Here is a 27433-nt window from a genome sequence, read left to right on the forward strand (position 1 = left end):
GGGTTTAAAATGTGTATAAGAATGTTAATATTGGTGAATTCATTTATTTACATTGTGTTTTTTTAAATAAAAGCAATGGAAATAAGACTTGGCCAAAAGAAATTATCCAAAAAAACAAAAACAAAATGTTAAGTACATTTTTGGTGTCGCGTTTTTCATTATGTTCAGGCCATCCTGGTTACGATCACATTGTCATGCACAGGTAAAACACCACATATGTGAAGCTGGGTCAAGGGTCACACAAGTTTCACAGCCATTATCCTGTCAACTGCCTGACCCACACATGGTTTCCAAACGCTCAACAGACTGTATAAAAGAGTGACAAATCCCAGAGCCCGATACCTACACTAAAATGCAAGGTCTGTTTTTGTGGCTGGGCCCCCCTCCTTCTAAACGCTGCATAGTAAATACAAATGAAGAACATAACATGGAAATTAAAAGAGAAAAAAAAAAAAACACAACAATTTGGGAAAATATTGTTAAAAATAATATTTACCGGGGCGTGGCTTGCCTTGGGATGAAGATGGCTGCTTGACTCCTTAGCTCCGTCTAGCCTGTGGCCTATAACTTGATTACCGGGGAATTTCACCAGCGCACTCCGCTCAAACCATGGGTACCTCTTCCCGGAGCCGTTCGACATCCCGCTCCCGCTCTCCGAGAGACCTTAGCACTCGCTCAGCCCCTACTATCCCGGAACTTTTCCGGACCCAAGGAGCAAACATGGCGCTGAACTCTCCCGCCCGTGGCCATGTCGGCATCACACTTACTCCAACGGACACACCGCCAACGCCAGGACCCGCTCACCCTCCGCTCCATCAACACCCCAGCCTACAAGACCTGAGGGCGGTAGCGGCGGACATAAAAGACACACTTACAGCCGCGATCTCCGACCTCCGCCGAGAACTCCATGACATATCAGGCCGCGTACACGCGGTGGAAACTCAGGCCTCACAACACCAACAGGCCATACACAGAACCGACCGTCGTGTTGATACTCATACCATGCAGCTCCGTGACCTTCAGCGCCACGTCGAGGACATTGATAATAGAGGCCGCAGGCATAACCTCAGGGTGCGCGGCCTACCTGAATCCATCGACCAAGAGCAGTTGATTCCAGCTGTGACTTCTGTATTTAATCAACTCTTGGATAGGCCACAACAGACTGCTATCGCTATGGAGCGTATACACAGGGCACTGAGGCCCAAAGGCAAAGAAGCAGACCCACCAAGGGATGTAATCTGTCACATCGATGAGTTTGCAATCAAAGAAGAGATCCTCAAACAGGCCCGAGACCGACCAGGATTAACATATGAGGACAACCCTATTAATATCTTTCAAGACTTATCGGCGATTACATTGAGGCACCGACGAGATTTACGCCCGTTATTGGATGTCTTGAGGAACAGGGACATACGGTACCGTTGGCGGTTCCCGTTCGCTCTACAAGCCACACACCTTGGCCGCACCGCCACCCTGAGGGTCCCGGAGGAGCTGGATTCGTTTTGCCGTGTGCTGGACATCCCGTACATAGACCTCCCGAATTGGTATGCGGATTTTCAAATCCCGGTACGTAGCTACCCAGACCATGAACGCATGGACTTTCAAACCCCGAATCCACGGAGGCGCAGATCCCCTTCTTTAAGCAGGGCAGGAGGAGGTTCCAGCTTCAGCCACCCACCAACGAGCCCCTCCGCAGCACCGCTACCGAGAAGGGCACGAAGGGATCGTTAAGTTGGTCTACATGTCATCCTCTGGAGCAACCCATGTCTAACACTGTTGATTCCCCAGTTACGGACTGTCGTTAAACCACGAAAGTTCCAATTTAAAACTCTCGTATATACCCTCCGTTATACGCTAATTTCTATGTACATGGTTGTCTTTGATCCGATCTCAATGTTACTAACCAGTTTACTTCGCCAAGCTATTCCCACTGAAAGACGCAAGCACGTCTCCTTGAACCTCTTTTCTCAACTGCGTTCCCTCGGATCAAGATCGAACACGTCCCTTTTAATTAGAAAACTCGATCGGACGCTACGACAGTCATACACCGTCGGTGCTGCATTCGGACAGCTTTCCACCGACTTGATCGGAAGGATACACTTTAGAACCTTAACCTGCGAACGTACTCACGTACGGATATATGCACGGAACTCTACACCTCCGATCGAAGGATGTCGTTACAACCTGAACATTAATCCGAACTTTTGCTCTCCATACCTTACATGGGCGTCCGCACCCTTCCAGCATGACCGACTTCAATATACATGGAAACAGCAGGATCCATATTCAGCAACGTAGACTGCATCTAAACTCGAAGATATGACGCAAGGGATAGGACTATGCTCATGTCCTCGCACTGAAGGGCTCATTTCCAGAATTACGGTAACGCCTTGTAAATGGGGCTTCATCCTGCTTTATTGAGACTAGGGATTTGGACAGCATATGTAGTATTGCCTGCGGGCTCTGCTGTGTCCATCCTCTATTAGCCACGCTAGAGAGGTACGAGGTAGTGATAAGTTTATTCTATCCCAAGGGGTTGGACACAACAGACCTCATGTAAGCCTGAGCTTAGTAGTTGCACAGGAGCAACAAGGGTGACAGGCTCATTGCCACCCACTGACATCTCCGGGCTCCTCCATGATGCTATGTGAGGGCCTTCCCGGAGGTGACAATATTTTTCATAATGATAGAGCTGTCCTCTTCACTGTGATATTTGACGCCTGACCTTCAGTGTTCTCATATTTATGTCTTTCTTTAAACCGAGTTATTATCTCAAAGGCGAGGGGGTTTATACGATGATAATAACGCATGAGAGTGAAACAGTCCTTTTGGGATTTTGATATTGTTTGTTAATATTTTAGTTAGACATTGGTTCTGGTTTCTGTTTTACACCTTATTTTTCAAGCTATTGCTTCACTAAGTAGCTGATAACAAGTCCACGGGCCAGGTCTTTCACACATTGATGTGATCTATGGCCTAGATAATCTATGTCACTAACATCGCTCATAGCGACATGCACAAGAATTAAACTAACTGAGCGGAGGTAATCTATTTCACTGATAGCCCATTACTGTTTCAAGTCGAGGATTATATCCTATCACGACCTTAGGCATAAATAGCAAGGCTAGCAGAGGTTTGCATGACATCCCCTACACTTGTTGATGGTAATCTTTTTTATCAATTGCTGCTCCGGCCGCAGGCTAGACGGATTACAATTGATTTGGATACCGTACCGATTTAGGTATAAATTTCAGTTCTTTGGTACAGGCCAACGGAGAAAGTTGACCTTTTGTCACAATACCAATTTTGATAGAATTTCAACTCTATAGGCGCTCCATCTTCGTCCTGGGTTGAGTCAACCCCACTACAGTGGTACCTTTCAGGTATACAATAACACTTACCCTACAACACCACTGACCCTATCTGGCGACTATACATACACAGTCCGGGTGTCCCTTTGAGGATTTCCAGGGACTTTACCACGCCAGTTATACCTTAGTTGGGTAGACTTCGGTTACTCAACCTCTTCCCTCACCTCGAGTCGATTCGGCTCTCACTGCATCCCCTCTCTCGACATAGACAGAGGAATATCTCAAAATGTCTTCTACCCTGAATCCAACAGTCCCCCTCACAGCTAAAATAATTTCACTTAATGCTAAAGGTCTGAATATCCCGGAGAAAAGGTCCAAACTCCTCCTCACTATGCACAGGGATAAAGCAGACATCATTTTTCTGCAAGAAACACATTTTAAGACGAACGCAACCCCAAAACTTCGGGATGATAAATACCCTACAGCCTTCCACGCTACTTCCCCTCTCACGAAGTCGAAAGGAGTCTCAATATTGTTTCACAAAAATAGCCCCTTTCAACTCACTGATCAATTGATAGATGAACACGGCAGGTTTATCTTCCTTAAAGGTCAATATGCTGGCACAACAGTTACCTTAGTCAACATATATGCCCCAAACACTCAACAGGTGGCTTTTTTCAAAAAGATAACGACCTTACTAATCTCCTTCCAGGAAGGAATTGTGATCCTGGGAGGAGACTTTAACGCTCCCCTTGTACCCATCCTTGACACATCCACCGGCACGTCCTCTCTTCCATATAGAGCCTTGAAGGCTATCAACTCATCCCTAACTACACTGTTACTCCATGATACTTGGCGTACTTTGAACCCCGACTGTAGAGACTATACCTATTATTCAGCCCCCCACGACAGATATTCACGTATTGACTTTCTATTCCTAACACAAAAAGACTTACCGCTACTACGAAAAGCTTCCATAGACCCAATGGTCATATCTGATCACCACCCAATTTCGATCACCCTACAATTCCCGATAGCCAAATCGCTGACCCCAATTTGGAGACTTGACTCATCCCTACTCACCGACACATCCATTCAGGCAGAACTCAATACCCATTTGAAACACTTCTTTACCGAAAATAAAGCTGAAGATACTTCCCCTTTAAATAATTGGGCGGCACATAAGAGTGTAATTAGGGGAATAATGATTGCTCTTAAGGCCAAACGCAACCGCGAAAAAAAGAAGATATATTTAGACCTCACCACTCAAATTAAGAGACTAGAAGCGGCCCACAAACATTCCCAAGCAGTAGCTACACTTACGGAACTTACGGAAGCTAGAGCAAAACTCCTAGAATTGTTAGACACACAAACCAAACGCAAATATATTCTTTACAAGAAATCTTTTTACGAATATGGCAACAAAACTAGCAAGCTATTGGCCAGAGCACTTCAAATTAGAAGAGCCGCCAACACCATTCATTCTCTGTCCGATGTCACTGGCAGAAAAATACACAAATCTGAAGAAATAGCTAATCAGTTCGTTAAGTACTATACAAAACTTTACAATCTAACCCCCCCGACACAGACGGAAGATCAATCGACTTTACGACAAGGAAAAATTAAAGACTTTTTACTTCGCTACAGTCCCGATCCCGTCTCAGATGACACAGCTAGAGATTTAGACTCTCCCTTAACGTCAGAAGAAATCATTGTAGCTCTCAAGCAGCTCAAACCAGGGAAGAGCCCAGGCCCTGACGGGCTAACAGTAGCCTATTATAAAACGTTTTCTGACATCCTTTTACCACATTTTCTGAAGGCTTTCCGCTCACTTGCTGAGCCTATCACTCCCCCTGTTGAATTTTTACAAGCACATATAGCGGTTATACCGAAACCGGGAAAGGACCCCCTGATAGTAACGAACTATAGACCAATCTCTCTACTGAATGTAGACCTTAAATGGTACGCCAAAGCCTTAGCTAATAGACTTTTACCACTTCTACCCCAACTCATTAGTCCAGATCAAGTCGGATTTATTCCGGGAAGAGAAGCTAGGGATAACACCCTTAAAGCCCTGAATGTAGGCCACTGGCTATCAATTTCTAAGACACCTGGGTTCATGCTATCACTGGATGCGGAGAAGGCGTTCGACAGAGTGGCCTGGGACTATATGTCTGAGGTACTGAAAGCTATACATATCCCGCCTCGCTTGTTGAATTCAATTCTAGCTCTTTACTCTGTCCCCACAGCAAAGGTTAGAGTAAATGGCCATCTGTCGGACGCCTTCTCCATATCGAATGGTACACGTCAGGGATGCCCTCTATCCCCCTTGATGTTTGTTTTAACGCTAGAACCCCTATTAAGACGGCTCAGAGCTAACCCAGACATTAGAGGAATCGACATTAAAAATCACACATACAAGGTCGCAGCGTTTGCGGACGATATTCTCCTCTTCCTCTCCGCCCCATTGACGTCCATCCCCAACTTGTTGCAAGACTTCTCGGACTTTAAGATGCTTTCTAACTTACAGATCAACTTTGACAAATCTAGCGCCTTGAATATATCATTGCCTAACTCGTTGTGTTCGATATGCCGTACTAACTTTTCGTTCAAATGGAAAGAAACTGCAATTACTTACTTGGGAATCCAACTCCCAGCCTCTCTATCAAACTTATACTCCTTAAATTATGCCCCGTTGATACAAAAGATTGGGGCAGATCTTCAGAAGTGGTCCCCGGAAAAATTTTCTTGGTTCGGTAGAATAGCAATAATCAAAATGAACATTCTCCCACGAATTTTATACCTATTGCAGACTATCCCTATAAAACTTCCTTCTACATTCTTCTCCACATATCGCAAATTATGTACACAATTTGTCTGGAACAAACGTCGTTCACGCCTAAATTTCTCCAAACTTACTTTACCTAAATTGAAGGGGGGTACAGGCCTCCCAGATATTTACAAATACCAGGTGGCTTGCCACCTTACCAGGATTATCGATTGGCATATACATGCTCCGTTCAAGGATTGGGTTCGTCTCGAACAGGCTATGTCCCCTAACCCATTAACTTCTCTCCCATGGCTAGATCATACCTATCAAAAGCGAACATTTAAGTCCCACCCTCTGATAGCTCCAACACTACACTCTTTCCACTGGGCGAACACCCACCACCACATCTCTTCCACAAAAGGTCCAATGACCCCCCTTCGCGGCAATCCAGATTTCCCACCTGGTAACCTCCCATCCTTCCCTACACTAAGGTGGCCATATAAGACGGTCAGAGCAACACATTTCTTCCGCGATAATGTTATCCTCTCAAGGGAGGATTTGGCATCTCTCGTAGAGCAAGAAACCTTTCCATTATGGGCATACCTACAGATCCACCATTTTCTACTTAATCATACAATCAGACCACAATGGTCCAGAGCTTTGACTGCTTTTGAAGAATTATGCAATCAGGAAGAACCCCAACGCCACTTAATCTCGCACACATATTCACTGCTGTTTCAGGACAGCGCTAAGCACAACCTCCATATACAGCAAAAATGGTCCACTGACCTTCAAATGGAAGTTTCTGAAAGTGATTGGGATCGTATATATAGATGTGTCCATAAGGGTTCGGTTAATGCCAACACGCAAGAGACTGCCTTTAAAATAGCTTCCAGGTGGTACCTTACGCCACACAAACTTCACATAATTAACCCCTCCATCTCCCAGAAGTGTTGGAGATGCAACACGGATACTGGAACTTTTTTGCATATTTGGTGGTCATGCCCGGCCATACAAACATATTGGTCGGAAATACATAAAACAATAGAAGAAGTTACGACTTACCATTTAGAGTACACTCCGGCACAATTTTTGCTGCATCACTCAGACCACTCAAATAGTTCCTACCTTAAGTCTCTAGCCATGCACATGGTCAATGCTGCCAGAGCTTGCATTCCACGGAAGTGGCGCTCCCCTGACACCCCCCTACTCAGGGATTGGCTTCAATGCATTAACAATGTAATGACTATGGAGGACCTAATACACCAGGCCAATGATACCCCTGCAAAGTTCACAACTACATGGGCCTGTTGGATTTACTTTCAGACCTCTGACAAGTACAAAAGTCTTATGCAGACCTGAGAGCTAGGAATGAGGCTTGGACCTCTCTCATAGGAATTTAACCCCTTGAAATGAAATCATTTATTGTAATACAGCACATAACCTCTTAGATTCCCAGGATTCGGAAGTCTACAAAACCCCTTATATATTTTGCTAAATATTCATGTTGATATATTATACACACACTTTCCAATAGTTATTCACATAAATCGCTTTATTCCTCTGTCTATACTCTTAACGATTAATGTGCCTCAGCAGGGATGCCCAAATCACACATAACATCCTCAGAGACTCGATTAAACACCTATGATCCATAGGTAGCAAGCTAGATACCTTATGTATGTCACATGGTATATATTTTTATATGCTAGTGCACCCCTTTATAGTCACGCAGAACATTCTGTTGTCTACTATTATATCCTGTCTTTCATTTAAGGCGCCTGTGTTCGCCTATAAGTTGTAACAAATGCCATTGATTCATTTTTTTTTCTTCTTTTTTGTTCTTTATTGACTCCTGTTGATTTTGCACTGTTTATACTTTCTGTATTGTGAATTGCATCTTCAATAAAATGTTTTTGAAAAAAAAAAAAAAAAAAAAAATAATAATATTTACCTTACTACCAGGCTCGCTTCCTGTGTATCTCTAAACTGGTAACGTATAGAGCGTTTAAAGCATTGCCGATGGAGAATTTTAAATACCGTAGTTTAGCGCCATTCCACAGGCGGACGCAATTTTACAGCGTGACATGTTGGGTGTCTATTTACTCAGCATAACGTAATCTTTTAAAATACCTGAAAAATTGGGTGTTATATTCTTTTTGCGTGCAATAAAATATATTGAGGCTTGTGCGATGCCAGACATCACCTGTGCTGTGCAGATCACAAGGAATGTCTGTGCGATGCAAATTAATAATTGATCGGATTCGCACCAAAATGGTGCAGGACCCTTTTTTGTTCCTCAATCGATTTCTGCACCATTTCACAGTTGGCACTGCGATCCAATCTGGGGGTGTTGTTAACTTTGTATTGACACCCGCAGAGCTTCACAGAGGGCAGTGTGAACCACTGGTGATTCAGGTGCGAACCCACACTGGAATCATGCTGGTTCCCATATCGCACATGTGTCAACTGAGCCTCAAGTGTATTTTTTTTCCAAGAAATTGCATTTGAAAACCAGCTGCACAAATACCGTGCAACATTAAAAAATTCACAACACCCATAATTTTATTCTATAGGCCTTCTGCTAAAAAATTATAAAAAATGTATATATTATTATATATCTTATACATACATTATATATTTACAGGTTCATCTACCATATGCCATAACCCTTTTTCAACAAAAGAGCTTGGGGAAATCTTTGTAAAAGTCTTTCGGATGACATTAAATTCTCAGTGTGGTCTTTAAATTGAGGCAGGAAACTAGAGCAGTCTTTTTCAACCAGGGTGCCTTGAAGTTTCTTCAGGGGTGCCTTAGCAAAATGCCTAAAAAGGTATCAAAAACTATACAAGCCAGCAGGTGGATTAAGCCTGCCTTTTAGTTACAGTTCATTATGCACCAGTACGACTTTATAGACACTGGCATCCTAACAACCAATGACGTCCTCCATTAATAAGGAGGATGTTTGTTTCCTCCACAGTATCCTTGTTTGACCCTCCTGTTCCCCTATCCCTCAGCACTGGGGTGACTGATGGAGAGAAACCGAGGGAGAAGAGAAATATTGGAATACTAGTCAGTACCAGTGCAAAAAAAAAATTATTTGCTTCAGAAGAATAATTTGCCTCTAATATTGCGTGTCCTACATGTGGATTTTAGACTTGGGTGCCTCAAGACTGTTCATAATTCTAAAGGGTGCCTTGACTGAAAAGTGGTTGAGAAACACTGAACTAGAGCACTTGAGAGAAACCTATGAAAGCAAAAGACCATAGAAACTCCACGCAGAAGTGAACGACTAGATGCCTTAAAAGGGGTAGTCTTCCCAAAACGAATACTTCTGTTTTTATCAGATGCTGAAAAAATAAGGAATCTATTGGTGTGATCTTCGTGTTTAAAATCCTGGGCCTTTACCTCTGTTGTGCCCATTATAAGGGGGTTTCCATTCTCTGTTTGAATTTGTATCCATTTTATATCATATACCAGTAATTCTAAACTATTTTTCTTTTTTTACTGTTGGGGCATGGACGTCACCATGCCCTGGTCTAACTAGGGTTGACAACCACTCATGTAGAATACAATAGAAAGGGCTGTAACTCTAAACTGTGGACAGGAGGGACCAAAACTCCCAAGGAAATGGGAACAAAGGTGAGAATTATAGCAAGGAGATCTCATTGTTGGAGCAACCAGGACATATAAGATGCCAGGGAATAATGCAACCTACTTGGCTCCATCAATAAATAAAATATCAATGGAACAGAAATGAAAAGTTTAAAATGCCATCTGGAAGAAAAATAACCATGGGAGTTGCTCATCACATGTTCTTGGTGACTCTTACTGTGGTACACAAAGACTTACCTATAGATGTGAAAAACTCTGCTCGGACAAGCCATTGACAGACAAGATCAGCAAGAAGCAGACAGATGCCAAGGTACTTCATCTTCCCTTAAGAAAATCCAGCCAATCTAAAAATTGAGCACGTACAATAAATTACTGATACAAGCCAGACATTAAAGACAAACCATTTTCATAAACCTACATATGGATACCAGATTATACTGTGTGTAATATATATATATATATATATATATATATATATATATATATATATATATATACACACACACACGCACACGCACACGCATACACATGGCTTATTGGCCCTAGTGATTGGTTTTATACTTTTAAAAAAACACAACAGAGTTTGCCTTTTTTATATTCCTATTAGGAACAGATTGCTTTTTATACTTGAAAGGGTTTCAAAGAAAAAGGAGGATACGTTGCAATAAGTGTTGAATTAAGGCCAATATTCTCACATAACTTAGCCATAAGTACAATGGAATGAATTTGTCTCCAAAACCTGTGCGTTATGCCAGGTTTAAAAAGAACGTACATGGTTTGTTAGACACAGCATACAGTGCTGTCATAAACAGGAGAAAATAGATATATGACATCACATTCTGTAAGCCATGTGCCTTCCTGCGAAGTTTTGTAGGATTTACCTACAAACACCCAAAGATGGTCAACACCAGGGCGTAACATAGAAAAGGCATAAATGAAAAGAATGTGAAAGAAGAAAGGAAGTGCAAGAAGAAAGGCAAGCCTCATTACATTATGTGGCTTGGTGATTCCACCTGTAAAATCGATGCTCTAGCTACAATAAAACAAGTAAATCAGATTGGTTAACAGGTAAGTCACAAACATGGGCAGTTAAAAACCAGCAAAACCAGGGCAAAAAATACATAACTGGTGGTTATCTTCTGTGTAAGCTACATGTCAGAACAATCAGTATGTCAAGGAGGTAAGCAAATTTTAAACTAGCTAAAGCTCAAACCCTTTTTTTTAATAGATTAGGGAATAGTTAAAACACTTGTCAAATTTTTTTTGGCCTATTGGAAAGATCATACGTAAAAGGTTATCAGTATACTGAACACATGTATTGCTTACGCTAATGTTTATATTCATACAAAATGGTCCCTACTGGCGACCACCACTGCACAAGGCCCACATGTCAATATCAACAACTTGAGCCACCGATTACAAACTACTGATGTTTACATATCCTCCTAGATGAGTAATTCATGCAGCAGAGGCCTATGCAGAGAATCTGAGAGACCTAAAGAGTATGTAAACCCAGCATTTCATATTCCAGTGAGGAAAATTATTATGAATTGCTCCTCTGCAGATTTTGTACGTTTGTCCACTTACAAAGAAATGAAAGGGTCTATAATTTTTATCATAGGTGTATTTTAAATGATAGAGACAAAGAATATCAACCAAAAATCCCGGAAAAAATAAATAAAAGGTTTTTGATCACCAAGCAAACCATGACATGGTGTAGTACCCCTTGTTGGCAAGCACAGGAGGTAAGACATTTCTTGCAGTTGGTTACCAGGTTTGTACACCTCTCAGGAGGGATTTTGGTCCACTCTTCTTTACAGATCTTCTCTGAGTCCTTAACCAGTTGCCGACCGCCGCACGCCGATGTACGTCGGTAGAATGGCACGGGCAGGCATAAGGACATACATGTACGTCCCTTGCCTCCCGCGGGTCGGGGGCCCGATCGGGCCCCCGCCCGGTGCCTGCGGCGGTCGGTTTTCGTCCGGGAGCGATCCGGGACGAGGGGGCGGCCATTCATTCATGGCCACCCCCTCGCGATCGCTCCCGACGAATAGAAATCCCCGGTGACATCACTTCCTCTCCTGTAATGTAAACACAGGAGAGGAAGTGATGTATTCTCTCCTCCGTGTCGGTATTTTTCGTTCCGACACGGAGGAGAGCGGATCGGTGAGTTGCACCAACACTCTACACACACAGTAGAACATGCCAGGCACACTCACACCCCCCTTTACCCCCCGATCACCCCCCCAATTACCCCTGCCCCCCAGTCACAGTGACACCAATGTCATTTATTTTTTTTATTTTTTTTTGCATTGGTGTCATTTGTGACTGTAATAACTGTTAGGGCAGTTAGAGTTAGCCCCCTTTAGTTCTAATGTACCCCCCTAACCCCCCCAATAAAGGTTTAACCCCGTGATCACCCCCCGTCGCCAGTGTCACTAAGGCTGGGTTCACATTGCAGCGGTTTATGAGAACGAATGTGATTCGCACCGCACTGCAGTGCAAATCACATCCGATCTCTGTGCGATTCGAGTTCAGCCATTCGCCGCACCCGCCACATCCGCCGCACCCGCCGCAAATTCGCACGGGACCCTTTTTTTAGCCCGCAGCAGAATCGGATCGCATGGGTGTTCACACCATGCGATCCGAGTTTGCAGATCGCACTGCGATATGCGAACTGATCTGGGGGTGTCAGTAACATTTCACTGACACTCCCAGCAGTTCGCATAGGGCAGTGTGAACTGCCGCCGGGAGGCATGCGATGCGGGAACCCGCCGCGGATTCGCGGCGTTTCCGCATCGCTCCAGTGTGAACCCAGCCTAATAAGCGATCATTTTTCTGATCGCCGTATTAGTGTCACAGGTGACGCTAGTTAGGCAGGTAGGTATTTAGGTTCGCCGCAGCTTTTTATAGCGCCAGGGACCCCCATATACTAGCGCATAAAGCCCCCTGATTGCCCCCTAGTTAACCCTTTCACCAGTGATCACCATATAACTGTTACAGGTGACGCTGGTTGGTTAGTTATTTTTTTATAGTTTCAGGGCACCCGCCATTTATTACCTAATAAAGGTTTAACCCCCTGATCACCCGGCGGGTGTCATTTGTGACTAATAACTGTTAGGGCAGTTAGGGTTAGCCCCCTTTAGTTCTAAGGTACCCCCCTAACCCCCCCAATAAAGGTTTAACCCCGTGATCACCCCCCGTCGCCAGTGTCACTAAGGCTGGGTTCACATTGCAGCGGTTTATGAGAACGGATGTGATTCGCACCGCACTGCAGTGCAAATCACATCCGATCTCTGTGCGATTCGAGTTCAGCCATTCGCCGCACCCGCCGCAAATTCGCACGGGACCCTTTTTTTGGCCCGCAGCAGAATCGGATCGCATGGGTGTTCACACCATGCGATCCGAGTTTGCAGATCGCACTGCGATATGCGAACTGATCTGGGGGTGTCAGTAACATTTCACTGACACTCCCAGCAGTTCGCATAGGGCAGTGTGAACTGCCGCCGGGAGGCATGCGATGCGGGAACCCGCCGCGCATTCGTGGCGTTCCCGCATCGCTCCAGTGTGAACCCAGCCTAATAAGCGATCGTTTTTCTGATCGCTGTATTAGTGTCACAGGTGACGCTAGTTAGGCAGGTAGGTATTTAGGTTCGCTGCAGCTTTTTATAGCGCCAGGGACCCCCATATACTACCGCATAAAGCCCCCTAATTGCCCCCTAGTTAACCCTTTCACCAGTGATCACCATATAACTGTTACAGGTGACGCTGGTTGGTTAGTTATTTTTTTATAGTTTCAGGGCACCCGCCATTTATTACCTAGTCTCACTAGTGTACCCCTAAATTTAGGGGTGTCTACTTTCCAAAATGGGGTCATTTGGGGGGGGTTTGTGCCATCTTGGCATTTTATGGCCTTCAAAACTGTAACGCCCTTAGAAAGCCTGAAGGCGGTGCTTGGTTTTCGGGGCCCCGTACGCGGCTAGGCTCCCAAAAAGTCCCACATATGTGGTATCCCCATACTCAGGAGAAGCAGCAGAATTTATTTTGGGGTGTCATTTCACATACGCCCATAGCATGTGTGAGCAATATATCATTTAGTGACAACTTTGTGTAAAAAAAAAAAAAAAAAATTTTTTTTTGTCATTATTCAATCGCTTGAGGCAAAAAAATAAAATATTCAATGGGCTCAACATGCCTCTTATCAATTTCCTTAGGGGGTCTACTTTCCAAAATGGGGTCATTTGGGGGGGTTTTGTACTGCCCTGCCATTTTAGCACCTCAAGAAATGAGATAGGCAGTCGTAAACTAAAAGCTGCGTAAATTCCAGAAAACGTACCTTAGTTTGTAGATGTGACAACTTTTGCGCAAACCAATAAATATACAATTATTGACTTTTTTTTTACCAAAGACATGTGGCTGAATACATTTTGGCCTAAATGTATGACTAAAATTGAGTTTATTGGATTTTTCTAATAACAAAAAGTAGAAAATATCATTTTTTTTCAAAATTTGCGGTCTTTTTACGTTTATATCGCAAAAAATAAAAATCGCAGAGGCAATCAAATACCATCAAAAGAAAGCTCTATTTGTGGGAAGAAAAGGACGCAAATTTTGTTTGGGTACAACATTGCATGACCGCGCAATTACCAGTTAAAGCAGCGCAGTGCCAAAGTGTAAAAAGACCTCTGGTCATTTACCAGCAAAATGGTCCGGTCTGAAAGTGGTTAAAGAAGAACTTTGGGCAAAAACTTTTTTTTTATATTTTGGACAGCACAAGGGAGGGTTATAACCCTTGTGAGATTTTTTTTTTAGCCATCGATGTCCCATTGGAGAGAGTTCTCTTCACTTCCTGTCCCATGGCCAAACAGGAAATGAGAGGAAATCCCTGCAAATTAAGGGAATTTCTTGCAAGATTTACCCTTTATTTTGTTTTTATTTCATTTGTTTGTTTTTATTATTTTACTTTCAATGGTAATAGTAAAAAGGATGAATGGAGAGGGTGAATCTCCGCAACATGGAAACAGACAGAAATAAAAACTAACAAGGGTTCTAATCCCTCTCCCCTCTATCCAAAACTTAAAAAAAATCCTAGAGGTCGCCAGGGTTTCCACCACAATCTGCCGTTCATCACAAACAGATGAGTGGTGAATCGCATCCCCGCATAGCTGACAGGCTGCAGTGTACAGACAACTGACATCACTGTCCCACGCCGATCACAGCTGTCCCTCCCCTCCATCCCAGGTGCCTGCATGTAAATGTGTGACATTACTTGGGAAGGATGAGAGAGGAGGGCCGGCAGGAATAGGGCATTCCAGCAGCAGTCTGAGCATTCCAGAAGCTTCCATGAGCTGCTCTGCATGAGGAAAATTACTAAAGATGCCAGTATTGTGCCCACCAGTTTCCTCCTGGCCCCACTATACTTCTTTTTTTCCCAGCCCCCTGTATTGAGCCGTTTTCTCTGCCCCCCCTCCCCCCCCCCGTACCGTGCCGTTTTCTCCTGGCCCCCCTGGACTGTGCTGCTTACTCCTGGCCCCCCTGTACTGTGCTGCTTACTCCTGGCCCCCCTGTACTGTGCTGCTTACTCCTGGCCCCCCTGTACTGTGCTGCTTACTCCTGGCCCCCCTGTACTGTGCTGCTTACTCCTGGCCCCCCTGTACTGTGCTGCTTACTCCTGGCTCCCCTGTACTGTGCTGCTTACTCTTGACCCCCGTGTACTGTGCCGTACCCTCCTGTCCTGACCCAGCCCCCCTCCGGTACTGTTTCCTCTTGCCCCTCGTACTGTTCCTTCTATGCTGTGCTCTTGCACCCCCCCCCCCCCCATTTTGTTCCCTCCTGGATCCCATATGCTCTGCCCTGTCGACCCCCTGCACACAGCTTATCTCAAGTTTGGCCCAAAATTGAGCATCTGTGCAAAAGAGAAAGCACAAGTTTCACATTAAAAGGAGGCAAGTTTTAATATTTATTCTATTGTTTAATGCTATTTCTAAGAAGAACTGTTATATCTACAGCTCGCTGATCACATTAATGTTCTGTCAGCTGTATATATGAAAGACTCAGACTTTTGCAAGGGGTTCCTCTAAGGTAAAATGGTTAAGAAACACCGCTTTAAAGTTTCTTGGCTGTCGTTTGGCAACTTGAAGTTTCAGCTCCCTCCATGCATTTTCTATAGGATTCTGTAGACTGGCTAGGCCACTCCATGACATTAAAATGGAAGTAAACCCTTCCAAACAACTTTGACCTACAGGTAAGCCTAGATTAAGGCTTACCTGTAGGTCCAAGTAATATCTCCTAAACCTATATGGTTTAGGAGATATTTGCCCGAAAATGGGCACCGCTGTCTACGGCGCATGCGCCGTAGACAGCGGCGCGCATGCGCACTAAATGCGGCAAGTCCAAGAATGGATTTGCCAAATTTGTCGACTCCCGTGCGCATGCGCGGGAGTGACGTCATCGCGGCCTCGCCGTATGACAGCGGCGGAGCTGCGAGGCGCGACTCCCGTGCGCATGCGCGGGAGTGACGTCATCGCGGCTTCGCCGCTGTCATTGGTCAGAGCTGCGAGACGCCACCAGCAAGATGGACGCGGCGGACTACAGGGATCAGCGGCGACTTCGCTGGCTCCTGTGTCAGGTAAGTGACACATAATGAGCTACTATGCGATGCATAGTAGTCCATTATGCTTTACCTTTGCAGGGAAAAAAAGAGGAAGTAAACCCATCAGGGTTTACTTCCTCTTTAATGTTCTTCTTCTTGGGCCACTCCTTTGTTGCCTTGGTGGTATGTTTTGGGTCATTGAAGATAAGTTGTGGATGGGTCTTCCAGCATGACAGTGTTGTGAAGGTTCTCATCCATGATTATACAAAACATGGCCCCATCCATTGGCCGCTCAATGAGACAAAGTCGACCGGTACCTTTAGCAGAGAAACAGCCCCAAAAGCATAAATGTTTCCACCTCTGTGCTTGACTATAGGGATGGTGTTCTTAGGATCATAATCCGCATTTTTCTTCCTCTAAACACAGCAAGTCGTGTTAATGCCAAAGAACTACATTTTGGTCTCATCTGACCCCAGCATTTTCTCCCAGTCATTCACTGAATCATTTAGATGTTCATTGGCAAACTTCAGGTGGGTCTGTATATGTGCCTTCATGAGGAAAGGGGGCGACCTTGTGTGCCCTGCAGGATGTCAATCCATGGTGGCGTATTGTGTTACCAATGGTTTCAATGGTTTGTTTGGTGACTGTGGTTCCAACCGCTTTGAGATCATTCACAAGCTCCTCCTGTGTAGTTCTGGGGTGATCCCTCACTTTTCTCATGATCATCCTTACCCCATGAGGCAAAATCTTGCATGGAGCTCCTGACCGGGGGTGATTGATGGTTATTTTGTATTTCTTCCATTTGCAAATAATACTAGAACAGTTGTCTCCTTCTCACCAAGCTTCTTGCTGATGGTCTTGTAGCTCATTCCAGGCTTGTGAAAGTCTACAATCTTGTCCCTGAGGTCCTTTGCCAGCTCTTTGGTTTCGCCCATGATGGGGAGGTTTGAATGGAAGAAAGATTCTGTGGACAGGTGTCTATTAAACACATAATGATTTGCCGTTAGGAGCACCTTCCTAAACAATTAAAATATTTTTGCCATTGTATGTACCTGCTTTACCATGTACTTGTGTGAAAATGTATCCTGGTCTCTTTGCATTACCTCCTTTTTGTGTGAAATCCCTGGTGTTCCTGCCAGTCCCCTTGCTTTCCTATTAAAAACTGACCAAATTAAGCAGATGAGCACACCATGGTCAGTTCCCTAGCTATACTATGATCTAATGATCAGAACATGCCCCCGCTGCACAGTGATTCACTGGGAAGCTCAGTGTGCTGCTGCTTCTCCTCCCCCAGCTCTTGTGCAGCTGAGAATAGAGGGAATTAAAAAAAAAAAAAAAAAAAAAAAAAAAAAGGAGGGGGGGGGGGATTTATATAAATTTTTTTCATCTATACACAAAATGTTTTGCTTTTGATTTATATTTTAAGTTGAATGGTTGTTTTACAAGTTGAGTGTTTACATACGCTTTAAGGCCAAGGTCATTCTGTATATGACCCTCTTCCACAGCATAAATGACCCATTTATTTAGAAAAAAATAAAAAAAGTTTTGCTCATTTTTATTGCTGTCACAATGAATGTAAACACCCCTTGTGACAGTAATAGTCAGTGACAGGTACTCTTTACTGAGGGATCTTGGGTCCCTCCTTTGCACCAAATCCCTCCTTTGCACTTAAAAGTATTTAAAACTCCAAAATCTGCATTCTGGAATACTAGGGATCTTTTTAAATCAATGCCATTGGTAGCCGAGTAAACCGGAAGTGATGACGTCATGAAATTGCTTTCCGGGTTACTAGATCAGAGACCCGATCGAAGCCGATACCAGCTTCATTCAGGTTTCCGGCCAGCCGGTAGACAGGTCAGCTGGTCGCCCGGGAGAGCTGTGGAAGGCAGCAGGGGGAGGTAGAAATGTTCCCTCCCGCTCATTAGGATAACAGCCCAGCGACTTATCATTAGAAAGCTAACAGCTGGCTCTAAAAAAAAAAAAAAAAAAAAAAAAAAAAGCTACAGGCATCAACCGGGTATAACCCCTTCATGGCAAGAACGCATATTTGCATAGGTCAGCGTGAAGGGGTTAAATTGCAAATTAATTTAGAACTTTTTTGAAATGCGTTTTTCTGGATATTTTTGTTATTCTGTCTCTCATTGTTAAAATAAACCTACCATTACAATTATAGACCGATCATTTCATTGTCCGTGGTCAAATGTACAAAAAATCAGCAGGGCATCAAATATTTTTCCACTCACTGTATGTGATCAGCAGTCACATAGTTAATAAAGAAAAAAGCATCGACAACCTTAAATATTGCCGACAGACACAAACCATAGCATATTAAAAAAAATATATGATTAGCTCACCTAAAATGTCAAAAAATAAATAAATAAATTTAAAAAAAGTTCTTGGTTTATACTTGTATTTCTCCCACAATCTGCTATGATTAACTCAGCTCAACGTCATTTTAATATTACAGCATATGAACTACAAAAGACTTGTCTGAGCCTGTGACAGAACGAGGTCTTCTGAAGTTTACCAGGCAAGCATGTCACTCCTAGAAATCTGTGTCAGTCCAAATTATTAACATCTGATTGTGTGGTGACGTGACAAGTCAACGGTTTCTGTCAACAAATATTTTCAGCTTTGAAAGTTTTAAAAACGATACATCTATTAGACGCAAGAAGTTAATGCTGAATTCCAGCCTTAAAGCGGGAGTCCGCCGGGACTCCGCGTTTTTTTTTTTTTTTTAAAAGCCAGCAGCTACAAATACTGCAGCTGCTGACTTTTAAAATAGTGACACTTACCTGTCCAGCGCGCCCGCGATGTCGGCACCCGAAGCCGATCTCTAGATCGTCTCTCGGGTGCTGCCACCGCCATCTTGGGTATGGGAATCAGGAAATGGAGCCTTTCGGCCTAATTTCCCGGTTCCCTACTGCGCATGTGCGAGTCGCGCTGCGCAATAAGGACGGTCCCCGCTGCCTCTGGGATCTGTGTGTTTCCCAGCAGGCAGCGGGGCACTTGCGGAAAGGGACGGGCACTGGCGGAAAGGGGCGTAATCTACGCCCCTTTCCGCAGAGAGCTATCCCGGAAGTGGGTGCAGATACCTGTACTGTACAGGTATCTGCACCCTCTTCCCCCCTGAAAGGTGCCAATTGTGGCGCCGGAGGGGGGGAGGGTTCCGATGAGCGGAAGGTCCACTTTAGGGTGGACCTCCGCTTTAAACATCAGTTTAGAAAAGAGTGTAATAGACAAAAATGTTAGTGTGTTACTAAACCCACAACATAAAAGCAGTCTGTAAATGCAGTAAAGCATGCTTGTAATGCCCAGTACACACAATCGGACTTTCCGCCAACAAAATCATGGATTTTTGTTCAAAGGATGTTGGCTCCAACTTGTCTTACATACACACGGTCACACAAATGTTGCCCAACAATTACAAATGCAGAAACGTGGTACGTACAACGAGCCGAGAAAAAAGGAAGTTCAATAGCCAATGCGGCTCTTTCTGCTTGATTCCGAGCATGTGTGAACTTTGTGCGTCGGACTTGTGCACACACAATCGGAATCTCAGATAACAAAATTTTGTTGGCAGAAAATTATTTGAGAACTTGCTATCAAACATTTGTTGGCGGAAAATCCAAAAGCAAAAATGTTCTATGGAGCACACACATGGTCGGACATTCCGACAACAAGCCCACATCCAACATTTCCTGACGGAAAATACGACCGTGTGTACACAGCATTATAATCACTGTGGAATCTAAGAGGTTAATCCTCTATTGCATAAAAAGGCAGTTTGATCCTGTCTTCTGAGTCACCCCCTCTGCCACAGTCTCTAATTCACCTGCTGATAGTACAGAGCCTTGGGGGCACTGTGCACATGCTCAGTTGATGTATATTGCTAGAGAGGCTTTTTTTTATTTTCTTGAGAAGGTGCATGTGATCAGCACAGGGCCAAGGGTCATGCAGCCTCATAGGACAGTCAGGGGAGAATGAAAACTCCTCCTACAAGCTTTAACCAGACACAGCTATACACTGCTGATGAGAAAAGGTTATGGAGCCGTTTACACACACACACACACACACACACACACACACACACACACACACACACACACACACACACACAATATCTCTAAAATAACCATGGGGCCCATGCATAGAACAAAAAAAAAAAATGTATTACAGTGTGCATATATACGGTAGTATTCAACTGTAAAAAGTTGTCAGATTGTAAGCTCCAATGATCAGGGCCCTGTATTGAATTGTAGCTATACGGTCTGCACTTATGTTGTAGAGTGCTGCACTGTTGGGGCTATATAAATCCTGAATAACAACAACAACAGCAACAACATATATTGGCTATATTAAGCAAATACTCCAAGGATATTTATAACTTTAGAAAGCCATAGATCCTCAGCACCTGACTGTCCTGATACGAAAGAAGAATTTTGGAGGTTCACACAAAAAAAGACCAAAAAAAAAAAAAAAAAGTCCAATTAGTCACTATCAACTTTCTCAAAAATATAAGAAACATCACTCTACAAATCACTAAAACAATGGTAATTTATTGCCATTTATTTTGCTGATCCTCACTGAGTGATTAAGACATAAGGCCGGGTTCACACTGATCCGACATGAAAGCCACAAGATTTTGCAAGACGACTTCAATGGGACTTAGAAACAACAACTTCAGGGAATGCCTGTGTAATCTTTCTGTAATGTCAGATCAAAATCACATCAATTAAGATTAGGATCCAACTTGGATGCAACTTTCACATTCATACTTGTCTAAGCCCTTGTACACACGGTCGGACTTTCCGATGGACAATGTCTGACAGGACCGTGTTGTCAGATAATCCGACAGTGTGTGGGCTCCATCGGACTGTTTCCGACGGACCAAGTTTTCCAGTTGGGCTATAAAATTTTCCGACAACATGATCCGATTGGACTTTGTCCAATCATGTGTAGAGAATTCCGATCGGACAAAGTGCCATGCATGCTCAGATCAAATTCCTAGACCAAAGCTATTGGCTACTAGCCTGAACGTAGTCCCGTCCTAACGAAATAACGTCATCACGTTAAGTATGATCGGATTTTCTGACAACTTTGTCCGACTGTGTGTATGCAACAATTTCGGACAAAATCCGTCGGACAAAATCTGATGGATTTGGTTGTCAGAATGTCCGACCGCGTGTACAAGGGCTAAGAACTTTTACCCACACAACACCCACCTAGAAAATGAACATGAAGACACCCCTACTGCCTATATGGCAAATTGAAGTCCTTGACATAGTATGGGAGGAAATATGGGTTTGAACAGATAGGCGATATGCCCTTGATGAGCTGCTAGTCCTAATAATTGTGTAATTCTATAAAAGATGCACTTTGACAAATTGAAATGCTATGACATACTGTAAGGTGTGCCATGTTCTGTTAAAAGCGTTTGAATTTAAACTCAGTAAATCAGCCATAAAGAGGTGTACATGTTCAGCAGCAATACTTGCTAAGGTATGCTATAGCATTCAAATCATAATCAGTAAACTAATATTAGAGGGCCTAATGTGTAGTAAGAAACGTGAACACCAGTTAAAGCGGTTGTATAGTCTATTTTTTTACTTTTGCCTACAGGTAAACAGATAAGGCTTACCTGTAGGTAAAAAAAAAAAAAAAAAAAAAAAAAAAATATCTCCTAAACCATACAGGTTTAGGAGATATTTTTTTTTTGGCAATGACTGCATCGGCGCATGCGCACAGGGGATTCTTGGCTGGAAGCCTGACAGACGCCAGACTCTGCTGGAAAGAAATCTCCGACGTGCATGCGCGGGGGTGACGATATCGCTGCTCCAGCCACTCACAGCACCGGAGCCGCGATATGGTGCGGTGCATACTAGCTCATTGCGCCTTTTCCCTTGCAGGTATGAAAATAATAATAATAATAATTCAGCGGGTTTACTACCGCTTTAACCATTATAAACCTAACCTATTGCCCCAAGTTAAGATGGAATAATGATAAATGCTTTGTGAGCCTAATATTGACCCTACTATCAACATATGGCATCCAAAGAAAACGTTTCAGTACCTATTGTTTACTGTAGCCTACATTTTTAGTCCTCAGTTGAATGGGAATGGAACACACTGCTGTTAAAGCCCACAACCTTCAAATGGTCAGTGTACTGTGCATTCAGAGAGGTTCTTCTGCACATCAACGTTGAAAAGCTTTTTGTTTTTTTTTAACTGTTGCAAACAGTAGACATACTCATCTAGTCCATTTTGCTTGCATGACATTAGCAAACATTTTGGTTGAACAACAACTGAACCTCTTGCATTGGTCTGCATGCTTTACATATCAGCACACACATAACTTATTAATGCTAATAACAAAATACTAAGTTAAAGGGGTTATTAAGCTTCTTGTTTTTTCACCTTAATGCATCCTATGCAATAAGGTGAAAAAACCCCTTGCACTCTCTGCCCCCCCCCCCCGCCCCCTTTTCTACTTACCTGAGCCTGAATCTCCGTGGGCGCGATCCCGCATTCCTTTCCCCCAGCTCCTGTGGGCTCTTCTTTGGATGATCAATAGCAGCACAGCCATTGGCTCCCGCTGCTGTCAATCAAATCAATGACGCAGCTATGGCCGCCGAATGTATCACATGGAAGCGTACCCACAAGCTAACCCCCTTGGGAGAGCGCTTCCCTGAGGGGGGTTAGCTCTTGCAGGGAGGAGCCGAGAAAGCCGCTGAGGAACCCCAGAAGACGAGGATCGGGGCCACTCTGTGCCAAACTAACTGCACAGTGGAGGCAAGTATGAGATGTTAAAAAAAAAAAATAACACAAACAACCAACCTATACAACCCCTTTAATCACTTCTGCCTAGCAGCAATAGGGTCACCAGTTTGAAACTCAACCACGACACTACCTGCCTGGAGTTTGCATGTTCTCTTCCCTGTGTGGGTTTCCTCCGAGTACACTGGTTTCCTCTCACGCTCCAAAAACATGCTGGTAGGTAATTGACTTCTGTCTAAATTGTCCCTAGTATGTGTATGTATGAATGTGAGTTAGGGACCTTAGGATTGTAAGCTCCTTGGGGGCAGAGACGGATGTAAATGTATAAAATACTGTATATGTACAGTAATGCGTAAATTGATGGCGCTATACAAGTACCTGTAATATATAAATAATAAATCAAAGTAATCTATGCAATAAATACAATCGGTTTTGTCCTTTTCTGGCTTACGAAGGAACACACTCTTGTTTCCTTTCTAGTGTTAACAAGTAAGCACACTTTTGCCATTTTACACAAATATAGCGGAGTTCTGCTTAAAAAAAAAAATAATAATAATAAAGTCAGCAGCTACAAATACTGCAGCTGCTGTCTTTTAATAATTGGACACTTACCTGGTCCGCGGTCCATCAATGCGGGAGAACGAAGCCCGCTCTCCTCCCCCTCCTCTCTGCAGCGCCGGCAATGTAACTGTGGGCGCCCGGCTGCGCATGGGTGAGCCGCACTGTGTGCCATGACTGGTTGGGGAATCTGGGACTAGTGACGTGTCCCAGGTGATTGCCGAGAGGCAGGGGGAGAGGTGATCTTCCTACCAGCGCCACGGTGTAGCGGAAGCAAGTGGGAGCTGGAAACCTCTTAAAGAGGGTACAGCCCAACCCCCCCAAAAAAAGATATGCCAAATGTGGCATGTCAGGGGGTCACCTCCCTTAAAGCGGAAGTTCCATTTTTGGGTGGAACTCCACTTTAAGAAAATTGCTCAATTCGGAAGTGAATCCTTCCTAAGTTGCAAAGAACAGAAGGACAAAAACAATTGTCCTCCCTTTATTCAGCAATACATTGCGATTATCACTTACTAGATGTGTATACAGCTGGTCACACAGAGAAGCAATGCAGCATGGAACATCCTTTGCCCCTAGGGGTACATAATCTTTTTCAATCAGGCTTAACAATAACTTGTCAGAACAAATAATCCTGCACAGCAGATGAGCAACCAGGAGTCTGGCCAAGTCGTCATATAAAATCTTAAAATTCACTGGAGCATACCCCAGGTTCATATACTCGGTCAGCAAGTAACACAGCAATCTCTACAGATGTATCCAGGACTCAGCCACAATAAACGGCACGTCATGCTTGGAAAAGTCAGTTACTAACTTTTCCCATCTGAAGTAATAGGGAAAATATGAGCACTTATAATTGTAGATAGCCAGAGAATGGAATCAGCAAGCAAGCTAAAATGGAAGAAAAACGTTCCTTTAATAATCAGCAAACCTTGTCCCTGTACATAACTATCACTGTTCTTAATGTAATGGAAATAATGTTTTAAATACCCCTTTCATATATTTTTTTGTTGGTTAACATATTTATGGAGATCCTGAACATGGCAGATTCACAATTAAATCGAACTGCACAGAACTGCATGCGACTGGCACAGGAACACACAACGTGATCGTGTGCGATTCACATCCAGTTCCTAGTGTTAAAGGGCCCCAAGATCTGTACGGGAATGCAAAACCTGTGTGAAAGGGAACAAAAGCCCACCAACACAGGCCCAAACTTATCAGTTTACCTGCCAGGGCTCGCTACAGTCATCGTTCACTCCAGGAAACTTAAGTTCACTACACCACAGAGCCAGATAGGTGACACCTTTGTATCTTACTTTACCTTTGCAACCTCTTGTATCACCTCTCCATGTATGGCCTGCTAATCAGACAAATGTAATTATGCTCAATTGTCCATTGACTAAACATTCAACCACTGAAGCTGGAAAAGTGGTATTGAACCCAAAAACAAACATTTAATACATTGCAGCTTGCCAAGTCTTAGAGGAGACAGCTGCATTAGTGGTTTTCTTTTTTCCTTTCATCTAATAATCCAGTCAGCAAGTCTGATGTTTTTCTAAAGAACAAGCTCTTCAGCAGAATGCATCAGTTACAAAGAGGAGACAAACCATTTACCACCGGCAGAGGTGCTTACAAGGATTTGATTTATGTGAAACCTTTATCCCAAAAGGAAAAACACTGTTTGTTGTAACTGCTTATAAAGTATTAGCTGGAGTTTGGCTTCAATTTTGTTAGTGTGTTTAAATCTGCTAGTACATCCAAACCCTTCTCTCCCCTCAGACTGACAATGCTGCTGTCCAAAATGTGCCCTCTGTACTCATTCATCCAAAGTATGGGCACTCTAATACAGGAGAGGTACAGGGGAAAACAGGGGGGGGGGGGGGGGGGAAGCTTACGAAAAACGAATGCAGACATCTAAAACAGTGGAAAGCTGCAATATATTACATTTTGGCTTTAATACTGCTCAAAGCTGAACCAGAAAGAGCACAACATTTTTTCTTTCCCTTTTCATTATTGGAATTGCAAGACTAGTAATTTTGCTCAATCTTTTGATTGGTAAATATACATGCATTTTAACTAGTTATTTAGTGGTTTTCTGAGAACTCCTTACATTTTGCTAATGCTTTATTGTGTTTAAAACAGTTTGGTAATATAAAAGTTGATGTACACTTATCGTAAAGGTCACATGCACCATAGCATTTAGCCCCAGTGTGTCACATCCTGGTGTTTTCATGCACCTTGGAGGCACAGCTGCAGCATTTAGCCCCACTGCTTGCAACCTGTCAAAGTCTTCAGCAGTCTGGAATATGCTTGTTCTGACTCCTTAGAAACTTTAAAACTGAACTCCGGGAATTCGATAAAATCTACCCTTGTAGTGGGGCCTTATCACTGCAAGTTAGAGCTGCACGATTCCGGCCAAAATGAGAATCACGATTTTTTGGCTTACAATAAAAAGATCATGATTCCCACAACGTAAAATCTTTCACATTATAAAGAAAAAAAAAATGGCCAATTTTACTGGTTGCTTTTTTTTTTTTTTTTTTTATTAATTAAAAGTATATATTTTTTAAATTGCATTTGAAAGACCGCTTATGTCACAAAGTGACATAAAATATTGCAACAACCACCATTTTATTCTCTAGGGTGTCTACAGAAAAAAATAATAGAATATAATATATTATATATATATATATATACTAAGTAATTTTCTAGCAAAAAAAATAATTTGAACTTGAAACCAACAAATGTCTGAAAAGGGTTAGTGTTACCGCAGCTGCTGACTTTTAAAATAGTGACACTTACCTGTCCAGCGCGCCCGCGATGTCAGCACCCGAAGCCGATCTCTAGATCGTCTCTCTGGTCCTGCCGCCGCCATCTTGGGTATGGGAATCAGGAAATTGAGCCTTTCAGCTTAATTTCCTGGTTCCCTACTGCGCATGCGCGAGTTGCGCTGCGCAATAAGGACGGTCCCCGCTGCCTCTGGGATCTGTGTGTTTCCCAGCAGGCAGCAGGGCACTTGCGGAAAGGGGCGTAATCTACGCCCCTTTCCGCAGAGAGCTATCCCGGAAGTGGGTGCAGATACCTGTACTGTACAGGTATCTGCACCCCCCTGAAAGGTGCCAATTGTGGCGCCGGAGGGGGGGAGGGTTCCGATGAGCAGAAGGTCCACTTTAGGGTGGACCTCCGCTTTAAGTGGTTAAACTTAAACACTAGTGGTTTTTCACTCACACACAAAGTCTATTCCTTTGACAAGTTGTTACAATGTTTATACTTACCTTCAACTGATAAAGACTGCCCAGTTTTTCTCTTCCTTTCTTTTGATGGCTATGGCTTCAGAAAAGCAGAGAGAATTCTTTGCATAGAAAGAATTGTGAAACACTTTAGTCAAGATCGTGATAACGATTCTTGACGATTAATTGTGCAGCTCTAATGCAAGTGTTAGATGCTCATTATATATTGGAATGTGAGGATAAAGTATATTACCTACCCTATCTCAGTGCAGCACTGTTCTTTTCTACCCAAAGCACTGGGCTGTAGGCATTCCCTATAACCCTGCACTGGACGGCGCAAGTATTTAACCATGAGAGCGCCTTAGAGAGGCAGCAGTGCTAGACCAGTTGCAGAGAGAGAGAGAAGAAAAAAAAAAAAACTATACACGCCTGGGTGGATGCAGCAGCATCTGTCTGCTGACACCTCTAAGATAGACAACTGAGAGATAGACAACTGAGAGATCAAAGACCACTGATCACTCAATCCTTGGTCTTCAGGCTCTGCCCCTCCAGTGCTCACTGGAATCAGATGGTTCAGGCT

General features: G+C 43.5%; 1 protein-coding gene across 3 annotated transcripts in view; it reads right to left on the reverse strand.

Moving 5' to 3' along the window:
* Positions 1–27433, reverse strand: part of P4HA2 (prolyl 4-hydroxylase subunit alpha 2) — a 190094-nt gene that overhangs the window by 135072 nt on the left and 27589 nt on the right. For all 3 annotated transcript variants that reach the window (XM_077473270.1, XM_077473271.1, XM_077473272.1), the window contains exon 2: positions 9934–10040. In XM_077473270.1, coding sequence (XP_077329396.1) covers positions 9934–10015 — 82 coding nt within the window. In that variant the 5' untranslated portion in view covers positions 10016–10040. The remainder of the gene's footprint in view (positions 1–9933; positions 10041–27433) is intronic.

This window comes from Lithobates pipiens, unplaced genomic scaffold (genome assembly GCF_037356315.1).
Source record: "Lithobates pipiens isolate NorthernLeopardFrog02 unplaced genomic scaffold, aLitPip1_a1.2 Scaffold_8, whole genome shotgun sequence".
NCBI classification, from domain to species: domain Eukaryota; kingdom Metazoa; phylum Chordata; class Amphibia; order Anura; family Ranidae; genus Lithobates; species Lithobates pipiens.